Here is a 13,533-nt window from a genome sequence, read left to right as displayed (position 1 = left end):
GAGTAAACATGGGCTGCTAGAAAAGTACTCTAAAAAGTACAATTTCTTCAAAAGGTTACTCAAGTAAATGTAACTGAGTACTACCCACATCTGCCTGTGTCTGTGTGGAGTGTGCATGTTCTGCCTGTGTCTGGGTGGATTTTCTCCAGACACTCTAGTTTCCCCCAAAATATGTACAATAGGTCAAATCCTCCAGCTAAGGTAGTTCAGAGCAAGACTAGTTCAAGATCTGGCTCTGGTTTTAACCTTTAGTTTAGTTCTTGTTCTTTTGTGACCTCTGATCTTTGACCCCCACAGGCATATCTATCAGTTGAGGCTCCGCCCCCGTTGCAGGTGAAGGCGGAGCTGTCTGACGGGGGGTGGCAGGTGCTGAGGCGCTCAGACGAGGACCTGGCCTGGATGATGAAGAAGCTGGTGGACGGCTTCCCAGATGACCGCGACATGCTGTCCAATCAGCTTCTCAGTGGTGAGTCGCCCTGCTCCTTCACCCCTCTCTCATTGATCCATCTGCCCCCAGCCCCCACTCTCATTGGTCCTCTCACCCCAGACCCTCTCTGTCTGGTGTGTTCACCCCAGCTGCGCTCTGATTGGCCCACTCGTCCTCAGCCCTGCTCTGATTGGCCTGTCTACCTTCGGTCCCCCTCTGATTGGTCCTCTCCCCATCTGCCTCTCTCTGATTGGTTCGTCTGTTGCAGGTCTCCTGAGGGTCCGAGCGGCAGAAAAAAGTCCAGACCCAGAATTTAAAGTTCAAGAGATAAACAAACTCCTGACCACCATCATCCACCTGCCATTAAAAGTACAGCAGTCCTGGTTCAGTCCTGGTTCAGTCCTGGTTCAGTCCTGGTTCAGTCCTGGTTCAGTCCTGGTTCAGTCCTGGTTCAGTCCTGGGGTGTTTCTCATAGCCTAGGTACCTTGCTTTAGATGCAGGTTCCTCTGAAGTGACTTCTTTCCAATCCAAGGCCCAAACAGGCTCATGGAACAGGCTTCAGACTGAACGAGCAGTAGCAAAAGAAAAAAAAAAACTCCTTTTGTGAATAACAAAAAGATTAAATAAATGCATCCTGCCACAAGTTGACACCCCATTATGACCCTCAGTGACAAAGAAAATGTGAAAATTAATCACTTTTTTAGGTGGGTAGATATTAAGAATTTGCTTTTTTTTTTAATAAACTTTTGAGCAGTGGATTCTCTACTTTTTCTGCATTGCAGCTCCATGCAGTAACGTTCTCTTTATTTTTCTTCATAAAAACCAAATGCATTATGGGTAACTTTGCCAGAGCAGCGAAAGACACTGTATCCTTGGTAAAATGCTAAAATCCTAACCAAATGGAGGACACATGCCTGTGGAGGACATGACCATTGGAACAAAACTTTAATGAAATGGATGCCCTGCCACACCCAGAATAGAGCAAGGCGAGGCACCTAGACTTTGAGAAACACCCCTGGTTTAGTCTCGATTTAGACACGGTTTAGTCCTGGTGTTTAGTCCTGGTGTTTAGCCCTGGTGTTTAGCCCTGGGGTTTCGCCCTGGGGTTTCGTCCTGGGGTTTCGTCCTGGGGTTTCGTCCTGGGGTTTCGTCCTGGGGTTTCGTCCTGGGGTTTCGTCCTGGGGTTTCGTCCTGGGGTTTCGTCCTGGGGTTTCGTCCTGGGGTTTCGTCCTGGGGTTTCGTCCTGGGGTTTCGTCCTGGTCTAGACCCAGTTTAGAGCCATTTTAGACCAAATGTTTAGTCTTGGTTTTGACAGCTTATTCTTGGTTTTGTCCTGGTTCAGTTCTTTTCTCTGTCCTCAGTTCTCTCAGTCTGAACCAGTCAGGACTTTCTTTGGACTGGACCAGGACTCGGGTGCAGTGCCACAGTGCACTAATCTTGGTCTCACTGAGGACCCAGATGTAGACCGGACTAAAGACCCCAGTGAGACCCGGGAGGAGCCCAGAGTCCAGAGTCCAGGTCCACATCAGGTTCTCCTCGATCTCTTGTCGCGCTCAGGTCAGTTCAACAGCTGCACCACTTCAGTTTAACATTAAAAATAACAATAGCTCTTCATAATAATGATTCTATTACAAACTCCGTAAATCGGACCTATTCTGCCAACTGGACTTTTCAGAGCTTTTAACCATGTATTTGGTGTGATTCATGCATGCTCCAAGACGCCATTTTGCTGATCTACCTGTTTTCACCTGGTACATGCCCGCTGTAGTAATTTTGGTACCAAAAAAATCCACTGCTGACTAGTGTGATCTACAGCTATTCCCCAGAGGGGCCGACAACATGCGGTGCTTTGCTGTGATGGGGTTTATGGCAATGCCAGCTCCTATTGGGCACCACAGTTTTCTAATATGGAAGTCAGCGGACTGTTTCTTTTATTAAGCTTGTTTATCATTATTGCGATTTAAAATGTCCAAAGCATAATATAATAATCCACAGGTGTCATAGATTATAACTACAGAGCAGACACGAGCACAATATGTCTTCTCTAAATAACTTTAGTTTTGGTAAAGAGACATTCTGTGTGTACAGTATCGGTGTCAGTATCAGTTTGTGCAAGTATTGATATCGGTATCATAACGTTATCGTTTTTTTTGCAGAGGTACTGAGGTGCAACGGCTTCTGTTTGGCCAACACTGAGACCATCTTCTTTGATCAATCGGAGCGCAGGGGCCAGAGAGTGAACCAATGGGAGCAGAGCAGGGGAAGCACGGTCCAATCAGAGCGCTGTGTGGACAGACGGTGAGCGGCACGGCTCATTGTCACCCCCCAGTGCTCGCGCTCATTCTGCTTCTGTTCTGAGTCCAGGGCCAGCACTTCCTGTTTAGGACACACCCCACACTGTGGCCTGTCTCATCTGATTGGACGAGTGGTGAGGGGGCGGAGCCTGAAGAGGAAGAAAGCATCATCTTCATGAAGGGCCCCTAACCCCGCCACACAAGAGGCTGAGTTTGTGCCTTTTTTCTGCAGTTGTACAGTCACTTATAAACGGTCTTCTGCTGCTGTAATGAAGGGTGAGACTTTAAAAACACAAAGGAACTCCACCTGATGACATCACAGAGTGGAGCCACAGAGTGGAGCAGACAGACTCAAAGTGTTCTGGCCTCAGAGTATGAGGTGGTCCATGCAGTCCCTGCTGGTTTGTGATGGGCACAAACATTTGGACTGAAGGAAATGTACTTTTCATTTATTTGATTCATTTTAAGTGATTCATTTTAAGTGATTAAATGTGTAAAACCAAAGCTATGTTATGTCATTAGACTTCAGCCTCGCCCACTTTTTCTGTAAATGAGCTTTCTTTGGGTTGGACCTCTGGTTAAGCGAGAATCCCATTCATTTCAGTTGAGAATATGGGAAAAAAACATGATATAAAATAGGTTGATTTGTATAAAATGTTGGATGTTCATATGCAATAACAAGTCAATAATGGAGCGATTCTCTGGGAGGCTTTAAAATTGTAGTCTGTATAGAACACACCCACGGCAACTTCTGAAAATGGTCAACAAAGGTCAATAACATAATATAATAATCTCATGTATTGACCCTGTGTAATAAACAGTGTAATAAGTGCAGCTTTAGGGATGGCCTCTCCTGCAAGCTGATTGGCTGTACAGTCTTTATTTAAACACATTTACACAGAGCCACAGCCAATCACAGAGCAGTGTCTCATCAGGAGGTGGAGTCACAGGTTTTATGTGCATCACAGTTCAAATTCATTTAGTCATGTGGTATTATCTGCAGGGGTCAGTGGGGGGTCAGGAGGGTTTGCCTCGAGATCTGCCAGCCCACCCTCTCTGGGCTCTCCTCTTTGGGGCCAGCGTGGAGTCAGCATGGAGTCAGTGTGGTCAGAAGGGCATGCCTCTTGAGATCTGCCGGGCCACCCTCTCCTCTGGGCTCTCCTCTTTGGGGTCGGGCCGCTCCTGGTTCCAGTCCCTGAGTCCCGCGGGGAGGCTCGTGTCCTCCTCGTCTCCTCCCGTTCCCTCCACAAACTCCTCATATGTCGCCTTCTCAGCGAAAGGCCTCTTCCCCAGAAGCTCCTCCATGTCGGCTTTGTCTAGCACCTCCTTCTCCAGGAGGCGCAGCGCCACCTGCAGCACAGGGCAGGAACACAGGGAAGAGACTGTTTAGATCTGGTTTAGACCTGGTTTAGACCTGGTTTAGACCTGGTTTAGACCAGATTTACACCAGATTTACACCTGAAACCTTTAGTCCTGGTACCTTCTCCACATCCTCCTTGTGCCTGGTCAGCAGATCAGTGGTCCTCTCATAGGCCTCCTGTATCAGAGCTCGCACCTCCACGTCGATGAGTCTCGCTGTGGCTTCACTGAACGGTTTCTGCAGAATCATCTCACCCTGACGGGGAAGGTCAAAGGACAGATGCCCCACGCGGCTGTTCATCCCAAACTGCACTATCTGCCAATCAGAGGAGAGGAGCAGACAGTCAATCAGAGGTCTGAGAGAAAAGGCTCGCCCCTTTCCTCTCCATTCGAGTATCCATGGCGAGGCAGTCACTCACAGAAGTCTGCTGCATTGTCACACAAAAACTGAACGAGACTGGAGCTGTTCATATAGAAGGTTTATAGTAAGCTGTACCTGGGCATAGGCAGACTGCGTGACCTTTCTCAGGTCGTCCTGGGCTCCCGTCGTGATGCGGTTGAAGAAGATTTGTTCGGACACACGTCCTCCCAGGGTCATGCACATTCGGTCCATCAGCTGCTCAGCCGTGTACAAGAACTGCTCCTTCGGCAGGTACTGAGCGTATCCCAGGCCCCGCCCCCGAGGGATGATGGACACCTGCAGAGACCAACCACCGCTCAGACACACCCCTAAACCTGCTCAGACATGCCTCTCAAACACAACCCAAACATGCCCCCAAACCTGCTCAAACAGTTTAACAGGGATCTCAACCAGTTTGAGATCCTAGTTATCGCAGTTAAACCATTTGAGATCACAGTTAAACCTGGTGAGATCTTAGTTAACCAGGTTGAGATCCTCAGACCTTGAGCAGGGGGTCAGTGTGCTCCAGGAACCACCCGGCCACGGCGTGTCCGGCCTCGTGGAAGGCCACCACCTTCTTCTCATCGGGCTGCAGGACCTGAGTCTTCTTCTCCAGACCTGAGAAGGACAGAAGGACATCAGTAGGTTAAAGGATTATGTGCTCTTTGTACAAAGCTTTGGCTCAGATTTAATAAAAAATAATCAGGTTTAAAGAGTCACAAATGTAGAGCAGCTTATATGTGCAGAAGGTTCTGATAATGTACAAAACAGATTATGACGCAAATTTGTTTCTGACTTAAATGGAGCTCCACAGACCCACTCATTTGAAGTCCAATCTGGTTCCGGAAATAAATCCTCCATTCATTTTTGCCATGGACCCTAACCCTAACCACTAACCTTAAAATTCAAATATTATGAGATAACGACACGGAGGCCGGTAACTAATATCCATAATCCATTCATAAAAATGCTCTAATAAGTTGCTGGTTGGCAAAGTTTCTGAAGCAGATTTTAAATGAAAGTATAGGTTTTGTGGTCATTAGTTACCACAGAGCTGATTCGCCCTGAGCAAGCTTTCAAAATTTTTAGAGGTCATGGTTAGAAGGTTAGAGGTCAGACTCACCTCCGATGACCCTCTCGATGGCCTGCTCCAGGTGTTTGGCATCAATGGCGTCACACAGATGGCGAGCAGCGATCAGAGCAGCCTCATTACACACATTAGCGATGTCCGCCCCTGGAACAAAGTCTACATCACCCACAATCACTGCAACAAAAGACTACAATACAGAAGAACGGAGGGAGGTGGTAAGGAGGAGGGAGGGGCAGAGGAGAAGAGGAGGAAAGGGCAGAGGAGGAGAGGAAGCAAGGGCAGAGAAACAGAGGAGGACCATAGAAAGGAGGAGAAGAGGGAAGAGCAAAGGAAGTGAGAAGGGGGGGCAGAAAAGGAGATGAGGGAGAAAAAGCAGAGAGATGGAGCAGAGGAGGAGCAGAGGAGGCGCAGGGGTAGGTGTGTTACCGGAGAAGCCCGGTGTGAGGGCAGCCATCTTCTTGGCCACAGCGTCGGGGTCGAGTCTTGACTCCAACTTCAGAGGTCGAAGGTGAACCTTAAAGATGGATGCCCGACCTTTGATATCCGGAGGACCTGAGAGAGAACAGCATGTCAACCACGACTAGGACCGGGACCAGGACCGGGACCAGGACTAAAGCAGGTCTAAAGCAGGTCTAAAGCAGGTCTAAAGCAGGTCTAAAGCAGGTCTAAAGCAGGTCTAAAGCAGGTCTAAAGCAGGACTAAAGCAGGTCTAAAGCAGGTCTAAAGCAGGACTAAAGCAGCACTAAAGCAGCACTAAAGCAGGTCTAAAGCAGGTCTAAAGCAGGACTAAAGCAGGTCTAAAGCAGGTCTAAAGCAGGACTAAAGCAGGACTAAAGCAGGACTAAAGCAGGACTAAAGCAGGTCTAAAGCAGGACTAAAGCAGCACTAAAGCAGGACTAAACCAGGACTTAATCAAGTCTTAATCAAGTCTAGACCAGGCTTAAGTGAGTTACCAATGTATATTTGTCGGTCGAAGCGTCCTGGTCTCATCAGAGCTGGGTCCAGAATGTCCGGACGGTTTGTACCAGCAAGAACCACCACGTTGGAGGCTGTGTTAAACCCTAAGACAGAGACACCAGAGACATGAGACAAAGACAAGTGTGTGCGGACAGAGACCTGTACATGCGTGTATGTGCGTGGGGACGTGTGCGTGGAGACGTGGGTGTGTGGTCATGGTTGTATAGACATGTTTTTGAACATGTGTGGACATGTATGTGGGGATGTGTGTGAGGACATGTATCTTACCGTCCATCTCCACCAGGAGCTGGTTCAAGGTGTTCTCCTGCTCGCTCTGTCCTCCAAAGTTCCCTCGCCCTCTCTTTCGTCCCACGGCGTCGATCTCATCAATGAAGAGGATACAGGGCGCGTTCTTACGGGCGAGGACAAAAAGGTCCCTCACCTGAACACAAGCAGAGACAAGTCCCACAGGCGCCGAACAAATTTTATGCTCTTTTATCAAAGATAAGACTCCACCAGGACTCCACCAGGACTAAATCAGGACTAGAGCTGGATTAAAGATGGATTAAAGATGGACTCACTCTGGCAGGGCCCACTCCCACAAACATCTCGAGGAACTCTGATCCGTTGACGGTGATGAAGGGCACGTTGGCTTCTCCAGCTGTGGCTTTGGCCAGAAGAGTCTTCCCTGTGCCCGGAGGTCCAGTGAGGATGGCCCCCTGTAGAGAGTAGAGCATCATCCTCTGTATCATCTGACATCTGCTCCTCCTTTGCATCTACTGACCCTGTCATCTGCTTCTCCACTGCTCTGTCTGACCCTCTCCTCTGCCCCTCTCAGCAATCTGACCCTCTGCTCCTCTCCACTGCTCCTCTCCCCTGTTCCTCTGCTCCAACTCCAACACTCTCCTCCTCTGACCCTCTCCTCTTCTGCTCCTCCTCTGCTCCTTTGACCCTCTCCTCTTCTACTCCGCCCCCTCTTCTCCTCTGGCTCTGTACCTTGGGGATCTTGGCTCCCAGGTCTTCATACTGCTTTGGGTTCTTGAGGAAGTTGACAAACTCCATGATCTCCAGCTTGGCCTCCTCACAACCGGCCACGTCCTTAAACTTGACATCAATCTGCTCCTTCAGGACTTTGGCTGTGGTCTCGCTGACACTGAAGAGCCCCCCTACGCCTCGACCTGGGCGCCCCCCTGCAGGCCCCCGACGCAGCATGAACAGCAGGAAGCCAATGATGAGTGCCGTGGGGAGCATGCTCAATAGGAACGTCCTGGAGGCACACACTCAGACTTAGACATGGGAGATGACTTGGACACAGTAAAAATGATATTAAAATACAAATTTTCAAATATAATAAAGTGGCAAATAAGGCAGAAATATACAAGTTTGTTTATGTAGTATAAAACAATAAGAGATATAAATATGAGGAGTGACCAGATGAAATAATGCTTTTAGGGCTGAAAGATGAATCGCTATCAAGTAGAACTTTGAACGGACACAATTAGCAAATGTCAAAGGCTCCAATTTTTGAAGTAACATAATTTCCTCCACAAACAACAAAATCTCCACTCTTATTCTGCATAACAGCTAACCCTATAGTTTAGATCTGTACAAACATGTTCTGAAATATCCCTGTGTGTCATGCCCTCCCTGTGTCTCCATGGGGTCATATTCTGTACAAAACTGCTAACCCTGTTAGATCTGTACAAACATGTCCTGAGATTGATTCTTGTGTGTATTAGTCAGTTTAGATTTCAGTCTTTTTGTTAATTTTTATGGATGTGTTTAAAATGTGAACTTCGAACAGAATCTTTTTATTAAAACAGAAATCTCAAATCTAATCGCAGTTAGATATTTTACCCAGGTCACACCATTTGAGGTTCTATACAGTATTTATAACATAAGGGTGAGATAGGAGAGGAACTGCCCAGAGAATGCTTGGATTGAGAGCCTGTTGTTATGGACTCCTGTCACTCACCTGTCGCCCTGGTCAGGTCACCCCTGTTTCCCCACTCACTCACCCATCGGCCCTGTCGCCTCTATCACTCACCCGTCGCTCTCGCTGGAGTATACTACAGGGACTCGGTTCTCCGACTCGATCCCAAGTTCGTTCTGAACAGTCTCCAGGTTCCTCTCGAACGTGTCCACGCTGCCGATGTTAAACCACACGTACTGCTAAAAAAACATAGAAGACGAGGACTATAACAGGACTAGAGAGTGTCATAAACACACTGCCAATGTTAAACCACATGTGGTGCTAAAAAAGAGAAGACAAGGACTAAACCAGGACTAAACAGGGTCTAAACTACACGTACTGCTGCATGTCTAAATCAGGACTAAAACCAGATCAAAATAAGGTCTAAACCAAACGTGTCCATGATGCTGATGTTAAACCACTGCTATGAAAGAGAAAACTGGGATAAAACCAGGACAGCCTTGGAAAGCTGTAAACTGGGCATCTAAATGTTAAGAAACCACATCCTGATGTGTATGTTGCAGGTGAGAAGATCAATGTTGTGATATAATACAAATAGTTGAGAATGGTTCTAGACTCAAATTGTACATTTAAGCAACATGTAAAGAATGTTGTCCAAACAGTGAAGCAGGGTTCTAAGACAATGCTAAAGCCAATCCATTCTGACTACTACATATCTATCTAAATAAGTTAAGTTGTTCATCATTAATACCACATGTCTTTTGTGCTGCATTCAACATCTCGCCTGTGAACTACCGTTGGAAACTAGCTGTACAGCCAGTACTGACATTTACACAAACATTTATCAGTGTGCCTTGTCCCCTGTTCAAATAAACTAATAAAAAAACAAAAAAATTACTAAACCAGGACTATGACAGTACTAAAGAGGGTCTAAACCAGGTCTAATCTGGGAGTGGAACTTACCGCATCCACTGGGGTCTTCCCGGGACTGAACACTACTTTGACATAGCGTTTGTTGACGACCTCAAGGCGCTCCACCTGAGACAGAAAAGGTCAGAGGTCAGGGTGATGTTCCGTATTAGTACTTTAGCACTGTAGCTGCACCATCTGCAGGGGAAGCACAATCTGGGGGAACATCAACTGCACATGTGCTGTGCATTTTTGTTCATAATGTCCATCATGTTTTTAAGAAATATAACTTAACTTAAATAGAAATATTCCATAATGTATTGTTAGTAGGCACTGATTATTTTATATCAGAGTCCGGTAGAATTTTTTGTTATAATTCAGTGGAAAGCTAAAAGCGTCACCATAACGACTACATAAGTCAAGAAACAGCCTGAAGCCACACCAGTGTAGGGTCATTTATATAAAGTCTGTCTGGACAGGACATATGAGCATTTAGAGTTCCACCAAAAGTTTCATTCCACTGAATTTGTATCAAAATTAAATTAAAAAAAATAAATAAAATTCTATAATTTTGTATCAACAGACACTGCATATATCTTTTATAAAAGAGATGGTTTGGATTTTTTATAAAAAAATAAAATAAATCGTATAGCATCAAATTTCACCATATTAACTATATAAAGCAACTATCGTGCTCCCTCAAGTGGCCACTAATGTGTACTACAAAGTTATTCCACCCTCAAAACAATAATTTATGAATGACGAGAATTTAAATAAATGGTGACAATAGTTTTAAAATATATTTATGAACACATACGCGTTTATTTTGTCTCTTAACTGCATTTTAACTTACATTTTCATAAATATTATGCACAGTAGACCTTAGACTCACCGCGCCTTTGGACAGGAAGTTGTTAACAAAGTCCTTCCAGGTGACCTCGCGACCGCCATCTCTCCACAGGAAGTAGTATCCCACAGTCATCCAGAAGGCGGCACCGCTGAGCAGGTAAAGGCGGAACTCTCTGTCATCCCACGGAATCTCACCCTGTGGAGAGAGAGAGAGGATTAAGTTTTAGAACTTGAAATAATGACCAGGTAAAGCTCCGTCTACTGGCAGCAGTAATGAGCACAATTTGACAAAAAGTCTCTATCTGTGACATATCCAAAATGTTTTAACCCAAGTCATACAGTTTAAAGGCAATGGTACCAAATATATGAATATGTATATATAATAAATAAATGTCTGGCTTTGAAAAAAGATCTTTTCAAAAATCCTTCTCTCATTATTCTGGCATTTAGCAAATACAAATATTTTTATGAATCTTAACTGACCTAAAACAGGAAAAGTTTAGTCTGATTTCATGTCAGACAGTGAGAAAAAAAAGCGCATGTGTCTTTTTATATACCGTAGTGTATGTAAACTACTGGTTTCAACTGTAAGTTTTATACCATACTATAGAATATTATAGCCAAACGAACAACATTTCCATGGAAATGAGTAGGCCCTCCTCCAGGCCAAATAAGGGTCAGGTTTGTGGAGAGGCAAGTGATGTAAACTGACCTTCTGCAGCCGGCTTGACCAATGAGAGTCCTCCTTTCTCCCACCACGTTTCCCCCCTCCTCCACTTCCTGTCCCACCCTCATCAGGTCCTCCTCCACTCGACTTCTCCTCAGGTTTGGATTCTGAAGAAAATAACAAGAATAAAACAGGTCTAAAAAGGTCTACACAACATCTAAAACAGGTCTAAAACAGGTCTAGATCAGGACAAAACCAGAACTAAACCAGGACTGAAAAAAGATTAAACCAAAATTAAACCAGAGCTACAGCAAGACTGAACCCCTAGGACTAAACAGACCTTTCTTGGTGCTGGTTTTGTCGTCAGTCTTTGGGGTTTTCTGGCTGTCGGGGAAATACTTCTCAAAGCCTGAAACACAGAGACAGTGTCAGACATTGTCAGACAGGGTCAGACAGGGTCAGGCAGGTGCTCTGACCTTTCGGAGGACGAGAGCTCATGTGTCTCTGCAACTCGCACCACACACTCTGTGCACCTGCCGCCTCCATCAGCACCTGCCGCACAAGAATCAAAGGGTAAAGATAAAGGTACATGTAAAGACTGAACCAGAACTTGGCCAGGTATGAACACGATGGAATAACCAAGACTAAAACAGAGGGTATGCTCTCACTCGCACATTCACTACATCAAAAGTGGGACTAAACCTGGTCTAAATCCAAAACTAAACCTTTGATTAGATCAGGACTAAAGAAGGACTGGAACAGAATCAAAGCAAGTCCACATCAGAACTAAAATGGGTTCAATTTATGACCAAATGACAACAAGTGTGAACCCAAGGTTTGTCCATGGGTGCCCAACATTTTGTTCTTGGCCAAAATGAATTCACATTCACCAAACCCAATGAAAGTTTGTCATAATATTTAAAGTCAATTTAATCATTTTTTTTCAAAGACAGGATTACTCTCCATCTCATCTCCTGACAGTCTGTTCAATACCACATTTGAACCAAAATAGATTTTTCTTAATCTCAGAGCCCCCTTTGGACAGCCCTGGGCTAGATCATGTTTAAATGAGCTGTTTAGTTAAGACTTTAGAGGAGAGGGCCACTTTCAATGGTATCAGAGTATTTTAGTGGAAATATTTCAGACTCCAAATGTGTTTTATGACAGACACACCAGAGCCTTCAAAACCTTAACTTAAACCACAAACAGCAAATGCAAAACTACTACTTATGCAGAAAGAAACTATTTACATAAAGGCAGACTCAACTTGTGAATCGTGAGTTTAATTTGCTTTTTGCATATAAATACCAAAAAATAAGATTCAGCCAGCTCACTCACTTCTCCTTTCTGCTGTTGTCCCATATGAATCCTTATCTAAATAAAATGATTAGTCAACGAATACACATTTTGAAGACTCTATCGACCGATTAATCGACTAAACAACTCTCTCTGCTGTTTTTGCTACTTATTTTGGATATTTGTTGTCAGCATTTATATTTTGCTCTCTGATGTTATATTATATTGTGATGTGTGAACTGCTGTGTTCAAATTGATTCCCTGTGAAACAATTTATTCTCTAAGTCTAATCCTTTTTACATAAGTCATGTGGCAGTTCCGAGGGAAGCAGCAGCAACATGTTGAGGTCTGACACAGAGACACAGAAAGAGAGTAGGCCTGTCACAAGATCGACTTTTCATTCAGTATATCAAAGCTGGAACAATATATTTTGGGGCTCAGTATTTATAGTGTTTTCTACATAAAAATGGGAAGATTTTTGTCATTTTTATGTAATAACATATTAACATAAACCCTGATCTGTATAGGGTTGAATAAATAACTTCTATGGCTAATTATTGGTCCATTCTGCTACTAATTTGTTGCAGCTCGTGCCTTTTAATAATAGAGTCTATTTAAAAATGGTTTAATAGGATTATCCTGCTTTATTGTTATTGTGCCAATGGCATAAATTACTTTCAATATTATTGTTTATCATGATATTTCTCTAGAGCAATATATCAAGCTTCAAAATTTGTTATTGTGACATAAACGCACAGAAACAGAGACAAAAAGACACATAGAGAGACAGGGAGAGAAAGAGACACAGGGAGAGTGAAAGAGAGAGAGACAGGGCGAGAGAGAGACAGGGAGACAGAGAAAAAGACAGGGAAAGAGACAGGTAGAGAGAGAGACACAGAGACTGATTTGAAGGTTAGAAATGTGAAAGGATTAAACCAAGATCTCCTCAGGACCTGTCAGTCTGTGAAGGGTCTGTGCTCCTGTCAGTGCTCCTGTCAGTGCTCCTTCCCCTACACCTGTCCTGTCGGCTGTCATGTTTGTTTACCCATTTAGCATTAGCCTTAGCTCTCATGTAGCTTTAGCTTTAGCCTTAGCTTTCATGTAGCTTTAGCCTTAGCTCTCATGTGTTTCCCTGGTGTTTACCCCACCATTAGCCTTCCCCTCGGCTCTCACCGGGACGCGGGCTCCCCTCGGACGCAGCAGGAGCGTCAGCGCGGCCCTGGAGCCCGCGGACAGCCGCAGGTACCGGAGGGCCATGTCCTGGGGGCCTTGGTCTCACGGGGACAGCGCAAAGCGTGTGTCTTTCACTCGATAAACGGGGACAAAACCTGCAGCAGAGCACGTCCCGATCT

General features: G+C 45.1%; 1 protein-coding gene across 2 annotated transcripts; it reads right to left on the bottom strand.

Moving 5' to 3' along the window:
- Positions 1-2,978: 2,978 nt before the first annotated feature.
- Positions 2,979-13,527, bottom strand: LOC117385418 (AFG3-like protein 2). 2 transcript variants are annotated; one of them, XM_055228770.1, is made up of 17 exons: positions 13,325-13,527; positions 11,362-11,437; positions 11,226-11,294; positions 10,931-11,052; positions 10,262-10,414; positions 9,424-9,498; positions 8,575-8,699; positions 7,524-7,794; positions 7,109-7,246; positions 6,816-6,969; positions 6,524-6,631; positions 5,997-6,122; positions 5,604-5,714; positions 4,983-5,098; positions 4,577-4,777; positions 4,202-4,396; positions 2,979-4,071 (listed from the first exon to the last, which is right to left on the bottom strand). In XM_055228770.1, exons 1-17 carry the CDS (start codon positions 13,436-13,438, stop codon positions 3,829-3,831), a joined length of 2,397 nt encoding a protein of 798 aa, XP_055084745.1. In that variant the 5' UTR covers positions 13,439-13,527; the 3' UTR covers positions 2,979-3,828. The 2 variants fall into 2 exon arrangements, with proteins under 2 accessions (XP_055084745.1, XP_033838605.1); XM_033982714.2 differs by having other exon boundaries at positions 13,355-13,438.
- Between the last annotated feature and the right edge of the window lie 6 nt (positions 13,528-13,533).

The sequence above is a fragment of the Periophthalmus magnuspinnatus genome, chromosome 17 (genome assembly GCF_009829125.3).
Source record: "Periophthalmus magnuspinnatus isolate fPerMag1 chromosome 17, fPerMag1.2.pri, whole genome shotgun sequence".
In the NCBI taxonomy this organism is placed as follows: Eukaryota; Metazoa; Chordata; class Actinopteri; order Gobiiformes; family Gobiidae; genus Periophthalmus; species Periophthalmus magnuspinnatus.
The sequence above is the reverse complement of the archived record's forward strand: the minus strand, read 5'-3'. Positions and strand labels throughout refer to the sequence as shown.

Excerpts from the sequence above, each read along its gene's own strand:
- LOC117385418 (XM_055228770.1), bottom strand. The coding sequence starts at position 13,438 with ATGGCCCTCCGGTACCTGCGGCTGTCCGCGGGCTCCAGGGCCGCGCTG. Across the intron at positions 7,795-8,574 it reads TACTCCAGCGAGAGCGACGG|GACGTTCCTATTGAGCATGC; the intron begins GTGAGTGATAGA and ends GTGTGCCTCCAG. Across the intron at positions 6,632-6,815 it reads GCTCCTGGTGGAGATGGACG|GGTTTAACACAGCCTCCAAC; the intron begins GTAAGATACATG and ends TCTCTGTCTTAG.